Source organism: Leguminivora glycinivorella, chromosome 3 (assembly GCF_023078275.1).
Source record: "Leguminivora glycinivorella isolate SPB_JAAS2020 chromosome 3, LegGlyc_1.1, whole genome shotgun sequence".
In the NCBI taxonomy this organism is placed as follows: domain Eukaryota; kingdom Metazoa; phylum Arthropoda; class Insecta; order Lepidoptera; family Tortricidae; genus Leguminivora; species Leguminivora glycinivorella.
In genome coordinates this window covers 1826147-1845460 of record NC_062973.1, presented here as the reverse complement: position 1 = coordinate 1845460, position 19314 = coordinate 1826147, and the positions used below count along the sequence as shown (strand labels likewise).

General features: G+C 45.0%; 1 protein-coding gene across 1 annotated transcript in view; it reads right to left on the bottom strand.

Annotated features, from left to right (window-relative positions):
- Positions 1 to 11596: 11596 nt before the first annotated feature.
- The window catches only part of LOC125242751 (moesin/ezrin/radixin homolog 1-like), an 88451-nt gene continuing 80733 nt past the window's right edge, over positions 11597 to 19314 (bottom strand). Inside the window, exons 9-14 of the mRNA XM_048151680.1 lie at positions 19056 to 19161; positions 18501 to 18635; positions 17743 to 17889; positions 16834 to 17034; positions 12015 to 12276; positions 11597 to 11884 (exon numbers count right to left, since the gene is read on the bottom strand). Of these exons, the coding sequence (XP_048007637.1) occupies positions 12112 to 12276; positions 16834 to 17034; positions 17743 to 17889; positions 18501 to 18635; positions 19056 to 19161 (754 nt within the window). The 3' untranslated portion in view covers positions 11597 to 11884; positions 12015 to 12111. The remainder of the gene's footprint in view (positions 11885 to 12014; positions 12277 to 16833; positions 17035 to 17742; positions 17890 to 18500; positions 18636 to 19055; positions 19162 to 19314) is intronic.

Genomic DNA, 19314 nt, shown 5'->3' with positions numbered 1-19314 from the left:
GCGGTAACTGTGACGTAACCGAGAGGGGTTGGGCGGCACTTTCAGCGGGGAGCGGGAGTGGCTATACTGTACGATAGTAGGTACTCTTTATTATACTGTGCTAAAAACACTGATAGGTTGCGTAGAAGAGTGGGGGGTGGCTTGAGTAGAGCTACCTCGTTTTTATCACGCAAAATAGGCACAATCGTGGTCTGATATGTATGCGTATTAGGAAACCCGGCGACGACGATGGTACATAAACATAAACTGAAAACTCGTTTCATATTTTAGCTGATCTCTAATAAATAGAGATAGAAAGATCATAGGACTAATGGGAAAATTGTATTTAGAATGTGTTCCTACTTGGCCCCGCCTCGTGTGTGGCGTCGGGGACAAATAGGAATAGACCGTATTTAAAATTAAAGTAATTGTATCTAAATTTAGAACACACTAAGGTCCACTTGCACCAACCACTTAACTCAGGGTTAGTGGGCTGTCAACTGTCAATTTCCATAAAAAATAGAGCGATTTTGATAACCCTGTGGCCGTATCATTGTCGTTATTATTTTGTCTGTCGGAAGATGGGCGGCTGTTTATCATTTGTCACCACGTCTGTCACGTTCTAACAAGTATGTAAGTGCGAAAGTGACGCATGATATGACAAGTGACAAAAACCCGACCATGATACGGCCATTGCTGGCGATGTAAATGTTATTTAATAGTCATAATCTCATAGAAGTTGACTTTTATTTAATCAAAATTCCCTTATTCAACATTTTAATGTTGTGATTTGTGATACATAGGTAATACAAGATATTAAGGCCGGATTTAAGATAATGATAGATGACTAAATTCAGGTTTTAATATTTTAATTATTGGCAATAATACAATAATTGCACAGCGAATTCTCCATTTATCCTAGAATTATGTAAATTGTGTCAAAATTTATGAATTTCAGATATATTTATAAGTTGATATGTAAGATAAGACTGAAGATATTTTTATTTCTGATATAGCTCATATTATATATTAATTATATATTATTTAACATAAATAAGCACCGACATAATATAGCAATACAATATAACTTCGGGCCCATTCGATAAGTATTACTGATACAAAGTGTTTTTGTTAAAATTGGTTAAATTTGGGGTATAGTGGAAATTTCTTATCATGAATTTATTCATAGGTCAGCAGTTCTCAAAAGGTTTGTACAAAAATTAAGGAAAAAGTTAAATTTGTTTTTATTATTCCTATTTTGTTACCAAGATTTTTTTGATGAATTGAAATTTTAGTAAGTTTTATTTCGTCATTAAGGTTCTCTAGTATCTATATTTTCTTAATTATAACAATTATCAGGTATATATCTCACGAAAGTCGACTTATATTACTAAATGTTGGTAACACCGCAACAAAATAGGATCAATTAAAATTTGCTGACGTGGTTATGTACAAACTTTTTGTGAACTGCTCTGGTAAGGTAGTTCGTTATTAGTTACAAATGAAGTATAAAATAAAAAATAGGGAATTGTACTTAGAGGTTAGGAAGTGTAAACTTACTTTCAAGTTTAGAACTAAAATGTACAGTTAAGGTGTGTTCTCATTTGTCCCTGCCGTGCACATATGGTACATTATTGCTATTTGTCTCATGCACATTGATCGGTTTTTTGGGATTCACCCTCGCGGGATATCAAGTAGAAAAGTTAATATTGATACGACGAAATTATCTCTAAGGAACTTTTTACTCTTACATGGCAACCAGTTGAGACAAAAACTTCTATTCTTTTCCTAATCTCTACACTCTATTAAGCAAAATATATTAGAACCTCCACAAAGTATTACCTTACATCTATCATGATATTTATACAAAACGAACATTAAATTTAAATTGTTTTTCTAAATTTTATTGTAAGAATATCAAAGCTAAAGAGTTCACATTTTTAAATTGTTGGAGAGATTTATAGTGGTTATGAAATCGCATGTTAGTAAGGCCTATTACGTTATGTACTATTTTTAGTTTAAGTTTATAATGTTAATGTTGTTGCTTTATATTTTTGGTTGAGCAATAAAACCATTTGATTTGGCATTGTGGACATTGTACATATTTTTTTGCCTTTTCTAACAACATTAAGTCCGGATTCCCGGGGCATATCCATACTAACATAATGATTGTGGTCGTTCACCCCATGTCGAATCCAAAAAACCGATCACTGATGCATTACGTTCGCGGTTACGTGTGGCGCGGACAAATGAGAACATACAACTATACTTAATATGGACCCTACTTTGTCGAAAGCCACACATTTTATTTGATGAAGAATCAATGGATCACGCTTAGCGGCTATTAGGGTGGAGCGAAAAAACACTTTTCTGGAATTAGCAAACCTAATAGTTATCAATCAATGCCCCTTAGTCTATGAAGCCTTTGTGCAAATTTTCAGCTTTTTAAATCAACATCTTCTGCCTCCGGAATAGGGTTGAAATTTTGAAAATCTCATACAAACCTAAAAATTCAACTTTCAGATAAAAAAAAAATTCCGGCAGTATTATGTTTAGTATATGTTATTGATACATATCATTATGAGAAACTACAAAAAATTGCGAAAATAGCGTCAAGAATCGCCAAAGTTTGTCTAGTTTCAGTATATTTGCCAAAATAGCCGCTAAAATACTGAAAATTGGCGATTTTTAACGCAATTTTCGCAATTTTTGGTAGTTTCTTGTAATAATATGTATCAATAATGTATACTGAACATAATACTGCCGAAAAACATTTTTTATCTAAAAGTTGAATTTTCAGGTTTGTATGAGATTTTCAAAATTTCAAATCTAATGCGGAGGCAGACGATGTTGATTTAAAAAGCTGAAAATTTGCACAAAGGCTTCATAGACTAAGGGGCATTGATTGATAACTATTAGGTTTGCTAATTCCAGAAAAGTGTTTTTTCGCTCCACCCTAGCGGCTATGCACATGGCTCCTATAATTTATTCCATAGGTACGAAGATTTCACGTGATTCATATCCTTTCCCTATTTCTCGAGCAATACCTAGTTTGAAAATAAGTAATACGTACGTAGTGTATACGGTTTTTTCTTTTAGTTATTCATTTTTAGTATCTAACGGGGTTGGGTATTTAAATCTAGTCAATTTTTTTATACAAAATGTACATGGACAGTCAGCAAAACAACTAGCACATTATGCATTTTATTGCCGGAGTGGGTACGCTAATAGTTATGCTAAAGTGTAGAGTGAGCTGCAAATTTGCATGGAGAAATTATGAATGAATTCATTGATAAATTCGCCATGCACTTTTGCAGCTGATCTTACATGAAATATAGCCTACCAGCTAAATATTAGGGATCATCCATTAATTACATCACACCTAGAGGGGGGAGGGGGTCCACAAAATGTGACATGTTGTGACAGGGGGGAGGGAGGAGTTCGAATGTTTGTGAGTCACATACAAAATATTTGCAATATCTAAGTTTAAAAAAAAACTATTTCAATCGTTAACATTATAAATAAATATAATTTCTACTTACTCGTATTTATTTGTATACTTTCGTTCCTATAAATTTGATACTATTTTTCTGGCGGAGTTTAACACTTTATTGTCTTAGAAATAGCGACTGTATTACTAAAGCGTAAAGACTCAATTTACAACGCCGTAGCCGCGATGGCCACCTGTGTCGGTGCCCTTTGAGACCATTGCCGCCGCACGCGCTAGCCCTTTGAGTAAGCCGACAAGTGCCGGTGCCGTGATTCTATTGCAATCTAGTATTCATTTAGCAATTGACTTTCGCTGAGTGACATAAGTAGTTTATTAATTATTCAAATTTATGTGACGAGCAAAATGAGCAAAAAAGTGGATTTAGGTAATCTTTACCGTAACTTGTATGACGCGTACTGTGCAGCGTATGCTGATAGAAAAAGTAAAAGTAAAATACAAGAAGATGTGAATAGATTGTGGAAGAGTCTAAAAGTAAAACCAGCCGGGAGTATTGAAGAAGAAGTCGGTTCAAAAATTCAAGAATTTCAAGTGTTACAGAGGAAAAAGAAAGATACATTAATGGGTTTCTTCTCAAATATTCCAGCAAAACTGCAAGTACCTCAGGAAATGAAAGTAAGTTTGACTTATTTTATAGCTATGTTTTTAATCCCCGACGCAAAAACGACGGGGTGTTATAATTATAAGTTTGACGTGTCTGTCTATCTGTTTGTCTGTCTGTCTGTCTGTGTGTGGCATTGTAGCTCCCGAACGGATGAACCGATTTGGATTTAATTTTTTTTTGTTTGAAAGTTGAGTTAGTCGAGAGTGTTCTTAGCCATATTTCATGAAAATCGGTCCACTATATCGCGGTCGGTGGTTTTTTTTTATTTTAATTTTGTGGTTATTTATAGTTCTTGTTTTTGGATTCTTAGCTACCATCCATACTCATAAGACGCATGTCTCGCGGCGCGCAACGGACGTCTCCGCCACGCCGCCTGAATGTAATTCAAAAAACGTCTCCTCATACATTTTGTATAAGATCCTTCCTTCGTAAGACGCGCCCCCAGGCGGCGCAGCGCGCGCCACGCCGCCGCCACGCCACCTAGGGCGCGTCTTACGTCCTTCCTATACAAAATGTACTGAGGAGACGTTTTATGAATTACATTCAAGCGGCGTGGCGCGGATGTCCGTTCCGCACCTCAGGACATGCGTCTCTTAGATGTGGCCGGTCCCTAATATAAGGACTGTATCGATAAGTATAAGGACAAAACAAACCTCGTCTAAATGTTGACATGTGCATAATTTTATATTATTATGTTCCGAGAGTATGATCTGAAGGTATTGGTAAGCACTATTTGATATAAGAAGGTCTAATTTTTATTTTATTTTAGAGACTTTATGGTACTTTCATTAAGGTCTAGCAAATAAATTTCGGACAACCCCTATCTGGCTTAATTTGAGAATATTTCAATGACTGTTTGCACGATTTCAACAAACAAAGGTTAATATGCTGCCAAAATATATTCTTTAAGAGTCCTCTTCATGGTTTTTCAATTGGGTACTTGCAGAATAAATGCGGTGAATTTATATAATTAAAAAAAACGCTATTTTGAGCAACGTTCCGGATTGTCGTAAATTTTTGATGCAAGCAGGATGAGAGAAACAGATAAAAAAATTAGCCATAGGCCAAAGTCTAATTGACATTCACGGTGTTTGAACAGTGCCTAAACCAAATCGATATAAACAGTGTATGATAGTTAAATTCGACATCAAAGTCGGAGTTAGAGGAAGCACCATGCCACATTCTCTAAATGGCCGCCATACACAGATCCTGAACTTTATTTCTTAAAAATAACTATGGCTAGACTATGTCCAGATATTCTGCTTTGTGGATCATATGTCGTTGAGGTTCACACAGTACAATTTTTTCGCAATCGTATCGTTTTTTACGCACTTTGTGAATTTTCTAGTAGCATTTGTCCGGAATCGTAATTGTTACTCGGGAGGATTAAGTCAATACTGTCTAAACCACTTGCTTTACGTCGAGTTTCTAGGACAAAATGTGAACCTTATTATGTGCCTTATTAAGCCTATGTCTTGTTTTAAGAAAAAAATATAATAGCAAATAAATACGGCTACTCAAAGTTGTCCTCATACTTAACGATACGGTCTTTACAACTCTTCATTTTAGCTCGGGAAGCTGGCTTAGCCAGTGATGAGGCTATCAAAATAATTTCAGCATTAAAAAAAGCCCTTGCAGAAGAAAAAAAATCGCTGAAGAGAAAGATAAGCGCAGCAGAAAGGCAAAAAAAGAGTCGTGATTCTAAGAAACAAAAAATGTTAGACCTCTGTGATAAAAATGCAGAGTTGGCAACAACTCTCAAAATGAGAGGTAGTATCGGGCGACCTAGGCTGGAGGAAGATCAAGTTGGCTTAGTAGAAACTATACAGAGTATAGCAGTTTTTGGTGGTGCAGCCGATGACCGCCGTCGCACTGAAGCTATAAGAAGCTGCAAAACCTTGGACGACTTACAGGCCGAATTGATTAAACGAGGATACCACATCAGTAGATCTGGGTTGTACTTAAGACTCCTTCCCAAGCGAGTTAACACAGAAGAAGGAAAAAGACATGTCGTAACAGTCCCTGTAAAACTATGCAGACCGGACACTACGCTTCATTCAAAACACATGGATGGCAAATTCTGTACAGCTACTATAAGAAACCTAGAGTCTCTAGCATCAATATTGGGTCCTGGGCAAGTTTTCTTTTTATCAATGGATGATAAGGCACGCGTGCCCTTGGGAATAACAGCTGCCCACGCTCAGGCACCTATATTGATGCACCTGGATTACCGGGTAACATTACCGGACCATGATTTTGTAGTAGCTGAAAGGCATAAGCTTATCCCTTCAGTGTACGCCGGCATCGTTATAAAGAAGGACGGAGAAGGAAAGCCAGAATCAGTGACACACTCCGGGCCTACGTACGTAGCAATTCGAAGTGGCAAGCATTCTTCATCGAATGCAGAGACTCACGCCACCGATGTGCATAAACTGTCAAATCTACCTGCATTTGAAAAGCTAATGAGAACTCGAGATGGTTTTGCGAAGCCCGTATTTGTTTTTACTTGTGACGGCGGACCCGACGAAAACCCGAGATATGAAAGAGTGATAATTTCAGCAATTCAGCATTTCAAAGATTTTGATCTGGATGCTATATACATAGCTACAAATTCTCCAGGTAGAAGTGCTTTCAATCGAGTGGAAAGGCGAATGGCACCTCTCAGTCGTGAATTGACAGGTGTTATCCTGAAACATGACGCTTTCGGTTCTCATCTGGACTCCAGTAATAAGACTACTGACTTAGAGCTAGAAAAGCGAAATTTTGAAAGTGCAGGCATTGTCTTAGCCAACATTTGGAGCGAATTGGTTATTGACGACTTTCCTGTTATCGCCGAATACATTTCACCAACAATCTCGAATCTCAACATTGAAAGGGCGCAATTGCTTAAAAATGACGCTACTTGGTGCGCACTTCATGTCCGTGAAGCACAATATCTGTTACAGATAGTAAAATGCGACGTTGCGGCATGTTGCGGTGTGAGACGCTCAAACTTGTGGCGGTTATTAAGACAAGGGTTTTTACCACCACCTGTTTTGGTAAAACAGACGGCAGAAGGGTATGGAACTGTAGGAACCGATGACACCGATGCTAAATTCGCCCCACTGTTATTGCAGTTGTCTTTGGATCTACGAGCGTCATCACTTTTCAAGCAGGTTCCGTACGATACATATTGTCCAAGTGTACAAGCGTACCTGTTTAAACGGTCTTGTGACATATGTGGCTTGTATCTGGCATCATACAAAGCAGCTAACCTTCACATGAAGCAGGTACACAAAAAAAAAGAAACTATCCCTATCTCGAAAATCCGGCCGCAAAGAATTGCGGCTAGACGGGCCAGGGAAATGCTTTGCTTGATTAATAATGACGCATTGTGGTGCGACGAAGGAGATGTGGACTCTAATAATGTCCCAGAATCAGTCGAGAGTGTGACAATCATCCCTGACATGCCAGTCTACCAAAACATAAAAGAATGGATGCAAAACCCTTGGACGGAAGAAGAATGAGGGTTTGTTGTTGTTGTTTTTAATATTGTTGATTTTCTCATTTTCTGTTCATTAATTTTATAATAAAAAGTTACTTTCAAAGTGTTTTGTGATTTTTACCTTCTTAAACTAAGAATCTAAATGTGACGTCACACTAGGGGGGAGGGGTGTAGTTTAATGTGACGACGTGTGACAAGGGGGGAGGGAGGGGTCAAAAAATCATGAAATTGGTGTGACGTAATTAATGGATGATCCCTTACTGGTAATTGATAAGTAACTTGCATTTTTGTCTTATCATCTCAGGGCTGTAACAGCGAAAATCGAAGTTATTTTTCTTTGTCACTCTATTTATCATCCTCCTTGCGTTGTCCCGGCATTTGCGACGGCTCATGGGAGCCTGGGGTCCGCTTTGACAACTAATCCCAAGATTATTATATGTATATATTCATTAGAGCAACAGAGAAAGGTCCCTTCGCATTGCGGACTTTGGTTTCACGGCATGCCCTTTTCATTTTAGTGTTTTGTGCAATGTAAATATTATGAATCATGATTTATAATATATTTGATTATATAATGTGAATATTAACATTATGTACTAAGCCCGTTTTCACATTATCCGATCCAATATCGGATGTCGGAAGGATTTCAATGGAAAAAATCCAAGATGGCGACGGTAATGTATGGGATATCTGTCGGATCGGATAATGTGAAAACGCACAAAATCTTAGCCGACAGCTTCCTGAAGTGTTTCGTTGCTTTCAATGAAATCACTATCCTATTTACATAATTAGTGTAGATATATGTATATAAGTCTCACTTAATAAAATTAAGTGCTTAAGTGATAATGCTAAGAAATAAAATGAAACACATACTTACTTGTTTTATTGGCTGTAGATGAAAAAGTCATCGTGTAATACTGTTTCACAAGAACTTTATGGCCGACACAGTCGGACTGCAACTTGAATACAGATATAGTGCGAAAAGGGTTTCCTTCGCATTTTTCCGGAAACGTTCGTATTTGTCACGCTAGTTCAGTCAATGTCAGTACATCTTAGTTACTGTCGATCAAAGTCCTAGAGAAAAAGGTACGGTGGCCTAGATGGCGTTACACCTTTGGGGAACGCTCGGCTAGATGGCACTAATATTAATATTTGACATTTTAACACATCAAGCTAAGAATATGGGCCAAATTGTCAAAACTGAGGTTCAAAAGTTTTAAGCCTGTGTCAAGAGATGGCAGTGTTTGCACTGTGATTACACATTTTACTTCGACAGTAACTCTCTATAATACTCGATCCTCTTTGGTTCACACAAATAAGAAATAAAAAACACAACATTTACTTAATCGTTTTATTGGAAAAAAATTCACAGTAGTTGAAAGGCAACATGGTATTGTATAATTTTAGAAAATAATGACAAGATATATAAATAGTTTAGCGTAACCGTGTCGCCAGTCGCGGCGACTGGCGGCTTGCATGCAGGATGGCACTTCAAACAGAACACAGAACGCTCGCTGTCATCCAAATAACTCACGCCAACCGTATTGTAACTTATGGAATGCCTTTTATACACTTAACAATTAAATACGCTCCCTATACGCATACTAAACTGAAGCTTTTCGAATTTTGTTCAAGACAGAAAGAATAGATATGATAATTACACTTGAACCGATATCTCCTACGGCTAATTATAAATGATTATAAAAATAAATAAGATGCGCCCCGCGGCCCGCCCCTTGAGCACCCTCCGTCCTCGTCTAATGTGTCGCCGTCTCGCTCGCACGGAGCGGGCACGCCTCGCGCCGGAGCGGGACGGAGCGATCGCTCGGCCGCCGGCCTCTAATCTATCCCTACAGTAGTCAACAGGCAACTATAACATACCTAACACAAATAAACATTACTGAATAACTCGACGCACAGTTTCATGACTCACATTCCCGACATACATCTATCGTTAGAAATAAAATCCGAATTATTTAAAAAATAATTATTAATAATAAAACAAGCCGGTGTGTCGTGGTCGATTGTGAATGTTTTTAAAATATGGTTAAAACGTGATTCCTCTTGTATACATATTCGGTTATAGCACATTATGGTCTAAAATAAAATTACTATTAAGTAATAATCAATATTTACATATAGTCCCGACTGACGTCGCGAGCTCGTGCCGAAAATGCACAGAATTCCCGCTTTACAATTAAGGTTTAAGTTTGAAACTTAAGGGCCATTCGGACGGTTTGCAACCTTACGACATCCGGCGACGGTCGAGTTTTCAAATTTATTGGATTCCAATCCAAAATATTATTTTGGAAGCTGTCTACTTCAAAATCGACCGCGCCCTCTTATACAAAATATGACCTTTACCATTATCGATTACAATTTATAAATCGAGAATAAAATTCTCTAAAAATACCATACATACAAATAGTTCTATACAATAGCATCTGCTAAAATTATAGACAGTGATTGTAAATAGATTTATTTGATGAATAAATTGAGATAGATTGCAAATAAATTGGGAAATACCATGATTTAATAGTCTAGTCGGAAATACTTTGTCTATACTTTTGGCAGATTATTGTCTGACATTTTTAATAATTTGTGTATATTTTACTCAAAAGAGGCAGCATTAGGAGAGCGAATTGCCGCTGCTTTCCGACGGACTCCCATCGACGGACCGTCCTTAACTAGGATATGTTTAAACGCTTACAAAACTTGGTCCAAACCGTAGACTGGGGTTTACAGTATCTAACCGTCAAACTCGGATAAAAGTACTAAATTAGAGCCGTTGTAGCACAAATAGTATATTTATTCTAGATATTATATAAAATTGACCGCGATCAGTTATTGAACAAACTTGATGTTTTTATGCCTAAGCCGATTACAATACTGATACAGTTCAGTTCTCACAGATCATGACCACACGTACAAAAATTAGTCTTTTATATAAGGCAACTCTTAGTCGCAATCAGCAAGAGCTATTTAACAGTTCAACACTCAACTTTACCGTTGTTGTAAACACGATAAAATTTAGATAATTTGAACATTCAATGTTCGTCTTGTAGATAAGATAATTCAATGTTTTAAGTGTTACAAATTTGGGCACATTCATATTCGAACATTCAATGTTCTAAATGTTGTAAATGTGGACACAGCAAAATCAATTCTAGTCTGTCGGCAAACTTTTAAAAGACCCCGATTGAATAGTAAACCTGTTTTAAGGGTTTCGAGAACCACAATTGTTCACACATTCACTACCAGACAAAAATGGCGCACTACGTCAGAAACCGGCTGTCATCTATAATCGACCGCTTGTATGGTGACAACGGTTTGTCCGGCATCTGAGCCAACTGAAATAAATATCATATACGAAGAGTAAAGCCTGACCAGAAATATATGACTGTTGTCAGGAGGGCGCTGTTTTTCTGATATATGCGGTGACAGTTCAGTTTAGTATGAAGAAAATAGTTGTCATAAAATTCCGCAACATGGCGTGTAGTCATATATTTCTGGTCAAGCTTTATCTGAGCAAAGTTCACGAGGGCCTACCAGGCGTGTTCTTGGTTGTGAAAGTGTAAAGTGGTCTAGTAAATAGTACATTACATCAGAGGCCGGGAAAATGAGGATTTCCGGCCAAGTGGGTATATACGGCCGAGCGAGCGTGCGAGCGAGGCCGGATAGGGATACGAGGCCGGGAATCCGTTTTCACGCCGAGGCATGTATAGTGCTTTTCTCAAACATACTATGAAATTAAAAAAAAATGCTCTAAAGGACAATATTTTATAAAAAAAAGTTACTTTGCAGGCCTAGGCCTGAAAAATAATATGAAATCCCTTTACAGTCCTCTCGAGTTGTTGCGCCCAAAAAGCGATACTTCCCAGCCCATTTTAAGGAACGTAAAGACAATATTTCATTGCATGTTTGAGAAAAAATATTTTACAAGCTAAACCTTGGGTTGGTACATTCCCCCAGTCGTTAGATTGAGCGGGTATTTTAGGGGTCACGATTGACGTTTTAAGTGGTGTAAAATTTGTAAAACAGATTGAATAGTCACCAAAAGTCACAAATTTAGTTCTTTTAAGTGAACTTTAAAAGTCTGCCGACAAGTTTTGTTTGGCCCGGTAAACATACCCCAAGAAGTTTGATTGAGCGGGTGTGTTAGGGGTCACGAAGAGCCACAATTACCGATTTGAGTGGTCTAAAAAGTTGATAAGTTTCTCTTAGAAACTGTTTCGTTTTGTTAGCAGATACCCAGTAAATATAACCCCAAGTGAGCGGGTATTTTAGGTGTCACAATTGACGTTTTAAGGGCCGCTTGCATCAAACTGTCTGTTACCGTTAAAGCGTTCGTTAAATTTTATTGTATGGTAAGTTCCATAGACGTCTGCTGCGTGACGATGATGTGTCTGTCAAACGTGGTTGATGCAACTGGCCCTAAGTGGTCTAAAAAGTTGATAAGTTTCTCTAAGAAACTGTTTGTTTTGTTAGCAGATACCCGGTAAACATAACCCCCAGTGTTGAGCGCTAGACACGCGCCTACATGTTCTCGAACTGGTCGACGCGGCGCTTGGTGTTGCCCTTGCGGATCTCGCGCAGCGTCTTGTACTTGTCGCGGCCCTGGCGCACGTTCTCGCGGTGGATCTTGTCCATGGCGGTCTCCTTGGTCTCGTCGCGGGATTGTGCGAGGTCTTGTTTCAGGGCCTGGGAGGGAAAAACATGTTAGTTTTTTTGGTGGACAGAAATTAATTACTAGTGGAAAAAAATGTTTAATAGTACATTACGATACAAGTGCGAAAAAAAGGAAGTTCGAAACGAGTGGCGATAAATTAAAACACGACCGAAGGGAGTGTTTTAAATCGACACGAGTTACGAATTTCCTTTTCGCACGTGTATTGTACGACGTTTTTTAGTACAGATGAGCCTCCGAAGTTTCTACCTGGCATATAATGAACCACTTTTCGAACTAGTGCGTAAAAAAAAACACAATCTGTACTGAAAAGCTAAATTTGTCAGAAGAAAAAAAAAACTTTTGAAAACTTTGTTAATGGTTTTCAACCTTTTATACTGTGGTAGTTTGAACAATTTTGTCAAAAATACTAACGACTACTGTGTCAGTTTGTGCAATGCAATAGGAAGTTATGCGAAATTGTATAAAGTAATTTTTTTTTAAATATATTTTGTAAATAAAAATGAAAGTATAATAATAAAGTTTTTGGTAAATTTTTGATATTATTTTGAATTTTGCAACTATAAATCGTTAGTTAGAACTATGCTCATAAAGTCTGTGTGTTTTCACATCATCCGATCTTATATCGGACCGATATTCCATACATTACAGGTGTCATCTTGGATTTTTTTCATCGAAATCCTTTTGGCTTCCGATATCGGATCGGATAATGTGAAAACGTAATTCTCAGATAGCATCCTATGATCCGCCACGGGTTCGACCCAGTCATCGGGTGCACCGAAGGCGAGCCGAGCTAATCAGACAGTCCCGGAGTTTATGCCGGGAACTGACCTTGAGCTGGCTGTGCAGACGCTCGTTGCGCTCGGCGAGCGTGCGGCGGTCGGCCACGGGGTCCACGAGGTCGTCGGGCACTGACCTTGAGCTGGCTGTGCAGACGCTCGTTGCGCTCGGCGAGCGTGCGGCGGTCGGCCACGGGGTCCACGAGGTCGTCGGGCACTGACCTTGAGCTGGCTGTGCAGACGCTCGTTGCGCTCGGCGAGCGTGCGGCGGTCGGCCACGGGGTCCACGAGGTCGTCGGGCACTGACCTTGAGCTGGCTGTGCAGACGCTCGTTGCGCTCGGCGAGCGTGCGGCGGTCGGCCACGGGGTCCACGAGGTCGTCGGGCACTGACCTTGAGCTGGCTGTGCAGACGCTCGTTGCGCTCGGCGAGCGTGCGGCGGTCGGCCACGGGGTCCACGAGGTCGTCGGGCACTGACCTTGAGCTGGCTGTGCAGACGCTCGTTGCGCTCGGCGAGCGTGCGGCGGTCGGCCACGGGGTCCACGAGGTCGTCGGGCACTGACCTTGAGCTGGCTGTGCAGACGCTCGTTGCGCTCGGCGAGCGTGCGGCGGTCGGCCACGGGGTCCACGAGGTCGTCGGGCACTGACCTTGAGCTGGCTGTGCAGACGCTCGTTGCGCTCGGCGAGCGTGCGGCGGTCGGCCACGGGGTCCACGAGGTCGTCGGGCACTGACCTTGAGCTGGCTGTGCAGACGCTCGTTGCGCTCGGCGAGCGTGCGGCGGTCGGCCACGGGGTCCACGAGGTCGTCGGGCACTGACCTTGAGCTGGCTGTGCAGACGCTCGTTGCGCTCGGCGAGCGTGCGGCGGTCGGCCACGGGGTCCACGAGGTCGTCGGGCACTGACCTTGAGCTGGCTGTGCAGACGCTCGTTGCGCTCGGCGAGCGTGCGGCGGTCGGCCACGGGGTCCACGAGGTCGTCGGGCACTGACCTTGAGCTGGCTGTGCAGACGCTCGTTGCGCTCGGCGAGCGTGCGGCGGTCGGCCACGGGGTCCACGAGGTCGTCGGGCACTGACCTTGAGCTGGCTGTGCAGACGCTCGTTGCGCTCGGCGAGCGTGCGGCGGTCGGCCACGGGGTCCACGAGGTCGTCGGGCACTGACCTTGAGCTGGCTGTGCAGACGCTCGTTGCGCTCGGCGAGCGTGCGGCGGTCGGCCACGGGGTCCACGAGGTCGTCGGGCACTGACCTTGAGCTGGCTGTGCAGACGCTCGTTGCGCTCGGCGAGCGTGCGGCGGTCGGCCACGGGGTCCACGAGGTCGTCGGGCACTGACCTTGAGCTGGCTGTGCAGGCGCTCGTTGCGCTCGGCGAGCGTGCGGCGGTCGGCCACGGGGTCCACGAGGTCGTCGGGCACTGACCTTGAGCTGGCTGTGCAGGCGCTCGTTGCGCTCGGCGAGCGTGCGGCGGTCGGCCACGGGGTCCACGAGGTCGTCGGGCACTGACCTTGAGCTGGCTGTGCAGACGCTCGTTGCGCTCGGCGAGCGTGCGGCGGTCGGCCACGGGGTCCACGAGGTCGTCGGGCACTGACCTTGAGCTGGCTGTGCAGACGCTCGTTGCGCTCGGCGAGCGTGCGGCGGTCGGCCACGGGGTCCACGAGGTCGTCGGGCACTGACCTTGAGCTGGCTGTGCAGGCGCTCGTTGCGCTCGGCGAGCGTGCGGCGGTCGGCCACGGGGTCCACGAGGTCGTCGGGCACTGACCTTGAGCTGGCTGTGCAGACGCTCGTTGCGCTCGGCGAGCGTGCGGCGGTCGGCCACGGGGTCCACGAGGTCGTCGGGCACTGACCTTGAGCTGGCTGTGCAGACGCTCGTTGCGCTCGGCGAGCGTGCGGCGGTCGGCCACGGGGTCCACGAGGTCGTCGGGCACTGACCTTGAGCTGGCTGTGCAGGCGCTCGTTGCGCTCGGCGAGCGTGCGGCGGTCGGCCACGGGGTCCACGAGGTCGTCGGGCACTGACCTTGAGCTGGCTGTGCAGACGCTCGTTGCGCTCGGCGAGCGTGCGGCGGTCGGCCACGGGGTCCACGAGGTCGTCGGGCACTGACCTTGAGCTGGCTGTGCAGACGCTCGTTGCGCTCGGCGAGCGTGCGGCGGTCGGCCACGGGGTCCACGAGGTCGTCGGGCACTGACCTTGAGCTGGCTGTGCAGGCGCTCGTTGCGCTCGGCGAGCGTGCGGCGGTCGGCCACGGGGTCCACGAGGTCGTCGGGCACTGACCTTGAGCTGGCTGTGCAGACGCTCGTTGCGCTCGGCGAGCGTGCGGCGGTCGGCCACGGGGTCCACGAGGTCGTCGGGCACTGACCTTGAGCTGGCTGTGCAGACGCTCGTTGCGCTCGGCGAGCGTGCGGCGGTCGGCCACGGGGTCCACGAGGTCGTCGGGCACTGACCTTGAGCTGGCTGTGCAGACGCTCGTTGCGCTCGGCGAGCGTGCGGCGGTCGGCCACGGGGTCCACGAGGTCGTCGGGCACTGACCTTGAGCTGGCTGTGCAGGCGCTCGTTGCGCTCGGCGAGCGTGCGGCGGTCGGCCACGGGGTCCACGAGGTCGTCGGGCACTGACCTTGAGCTGGCTGTGCAGACGCTCGTTGCGCTCGGCGAGCGTGCGGCGGTCGGCCACGGGGTCCACGAGGTCGTCGGGCACTGACCTTGAGCTGGCTGTGCAGACGCTCGTTGCGCTCGGCGAGCGTGCGGCGGTCGGCCACGGGGTCCACGAGGTCGTCGGGCACTGACCTTGAGCTGGCTGTGCAGACGCTCGTTGCGCTCGGCGAGCGTGCGGCGGTCGGCCACGGGGTCCACGAGGTCGTCGGGCACTGACCTTGAGCTGGCTGTGCAGGCGCTCGTTGCGCTCGGCGAGCGTGCGGCGGTCGGCCACGGGGTCCACGAGGTCGTCGGGCACTGACCTTGAGCTGGCTGTGCAGACGCTCGTTGCGCTCGGCGAGCGTGCGGCGGTCGGCCACGGGGTCCACGAGGTCGTCGGGCACTGACCTTGAGCTGGCTGTGCAGACGCTCGTTGCGCTCGGCGAGCGTGCGGCGGTCGGCCACGGGGTCCACGAGGTCGTCGGGCACTGACCTTGAGCTGGCTGTGCAGGCGCTCGTTGCGCTCGGCGAGCGTGCGGCGGTCGGCCACGGGGTCCACGAGGTCGTCGGGCACTGACCTTGAGCTGGCTGTGCAGACGCTCGTTGCGCTCGGCGAGCGTGCGGCGGTCGGCCACGGGGTCCACGAGGTCGTCGGGCACTGACCTTGAGCTGGCTGTGCAGACGCTCGTTGCGCTCGGCGAGCGTGCGGCGGTCGGCCACGGGGTCCACGAGGTCGTCGGGCACTGACCTTGAGCTGGCTGTGCAGACGCTCGTTGCGCTCGGCGAGCGTGCGGCGGTCGGCCACGGGGTCCACGAGGTCGTCGGGCACTGACCTTGAGCTGGCTGTGCAGACGCTCGTTGCGCTCGGCGAGCGTGCGGCGGTCGGCCACGGGGTCCACGAGGTCGTCGGGCACTGACCTTGAGCTGGCTGTGCAGGCGCTCGTTGCGCTCGGCGAGCGTGCGGCGGTCGGCCACGGGGTCCACGAGGTCGTCGGGCACTGACCTTGAGCTGGCTGTGCAGACGCTCGTTGCGCTCGGCGAGCGTGCGGCGGTCGGCCACGGGGTCCACGAGGTCGTCGGGCACTGACCTTGAGCTGGCTGTGCAGACGCTCGTTGCGCTCGGCGAGCGTGCGGCGGTCGGCCACGGGGTCCACGAGGTCGTCGGGCACTGACCTTGAGCTGGCTGTGCAGACGCTCGTTGCGCTCGGCGAGCGTGCGGCGGTCGGCCACGGGGTCCACCAAGTCATCCGGCGCGGTGGCCAGCTCCTGGCCGCCCTGCTCGGAGCCGCCGTCCGAGCCCGCGTCGTCCTTGCCCTCCGCCACGTGGTGGTGCACGGGCGTCACCGCCGCCGCCAGCAGCGCCGCCGCCTCGTCCTGGGGAACGATACCCTCGTTACAAACTCTAAATACATTCTATTAACTACGATGTGAACACCCTCCCGCTTCTTATTGTTCTCCCGCACTAATTCGGTTACCGAATTTAACAGGCGACGTACGAAGGATTAAATGAGTAGCAAAAATTAAAATTCCACATACGAGATATGTGCGATCTCGATCGCATTACTCACATTCCCTATAGTGTATACACTCATTGTTTTAAACCTATACTTTATTTCTTCGGCCTACAAAACGATTCCTACTTATTACAGAATTTTATTACCGGCTTTAAAATTAGATAGTAACTGTTTGATGCCGTGACCAGGATTTGCGATTTGCTCCTATTACACGCCTCGACCTCCTCCTACAAACGAGTATCACTGATTCTCTCTCCTCAACTTCCTACTGGATACGAAAGACCTCTTCTTATTTCTTGTTTCATATCCGACTTGAAAATGACTAACTACAATTTGATACTGTGACCAGGATTCCGCAAAATAAATGAAACTGTATAATTTAACTGTTTCCTACGCGCCTCCTCTTCAACTTCCTGCTGGATACGAGAGACCTCCACTTGTTGCGATACTTCATTTCTAATTTTAAAGTAAACAAATTACAATTTGATGCCACGTCTTGTTTGTAGCGATCTCCTATTCCCAATTCAAAAGTGCTACAATTTGGTGCCGTGACCAGGATTTAAAATACCTGTTGCCTGCGCGCCTCCTCGACCTCCTCCTGCAGCCGGCGGGTTTCCGTGTCCTTCTCTTCAACCTCCTGCTGGATGCGAGACACCTCCTCTTGTTTGTTGCGGATCTCCTCTTCGAGCTTAGCGCGCTCCGCGGCTTCCATGTTCTGCAATCGCAATTTCATGTTTTAGTAAAGTTAACAGATCATTCTCGTCAATACTTGTGCCATTTCTAAACAAAAACTCCCACTTTAATTAATACTTCGTTAATGGCAAACAAAAATGTCACTTGCCAAAAGGACGCTTATCCATATACATAAATCTCAAATTAATAAGTATTTAAAATATTTTAAGCGTTACTCACGTATTAAGTCGATATAACGCTCGACATGTTTCGCTCCTTCGCTCCGCTTTCGCATTTCGTGGAGCAAAACATGTCGAGCGTTATATAGACTCAATACAAGAGCAACCCGCTTAAAATATTTTTAAATATATCTGAGTCTCACGGGAGTTTTATAGTTAAAATCCTTACAGTAAGCGACAAAGTAGAACTTTTGACTTTTCGACACGTTTAGTTCCGAGACATATCCTAAATTTCGAAGTCGAAAAATAGGTACTCCTCTTTCTAAGATGAATCTACTAAATCGTTTGTAACCGGATGCTTACTTACAATTTTCACAGAATTGTGGCCAATCTTTGTCATCACTTATAATATCTAATATCGAGTTCCATATATCATACCGTAAAAAGCATATTTTTTTAATCTGGCTATATTTACCTTGGTCTCCTCGAGGCGGGTCATCATAGCTTGCAGCTCGTTCTGTCTCTGCTCGAGCTCCTCCTTAGCAGCCTGCAGCTGGCGCAGCTGCTCCTCGAGCCGTCTGATCATGTCCTGGGCTTCGATCAGGTTCGCCTGTAAATTCAAACATATTTCTGTCAAAAACATAAGTTTGCAAGTCATAGTCTAGAGTCAAGGTCAAGAGTCAAGGTGTTTACACAAAGAGACTAGTAATAAACCAGTCTATAAGCTTCTTGACTTTTTATCAAGGTACTTAGCCAAAATGCTAATAGCTCCTGGAGAACCTTCTTTCGCACCAATATGGAAGACTGCTAGAGAGATTTTGCCACGTAATAGATTGTCATCTTGGCTACGCCCAGATATGCTCAATTGTTAAGCTACCAAGTTGTTTTTTATCATCTTGATCATTTAATAATTAGCAAAGATCCTATTCAAACGACATTAAAATAAAAAGCAAGTACCTACTGAAACTAAAATTTTCGTACCTTCCATTGGTGAAAACTTTTACAGTAATCTTTGGTTTAAGAAATATACCTGTGAGCGTTCCATCTCTTCTTGCATGTGTTTGAGACGGTCCTCGTATTCCTGTTGTTTCTTTTCCGCGCGTTCACGAGCCGCGATCTCAAGTTGCAGTTTCTCTCTGATAACAAAATAAATTTCTTATAAGCTACGGAGGTAAAATAGACTACTACTTGATTATTACATTTGTATTCCCCATACTAATGTCTAGTTAACACTTTCGCTACCAAGAACCCGACTGTCGGGCACACCGCTCGTAGAAGCGTAGCCGATT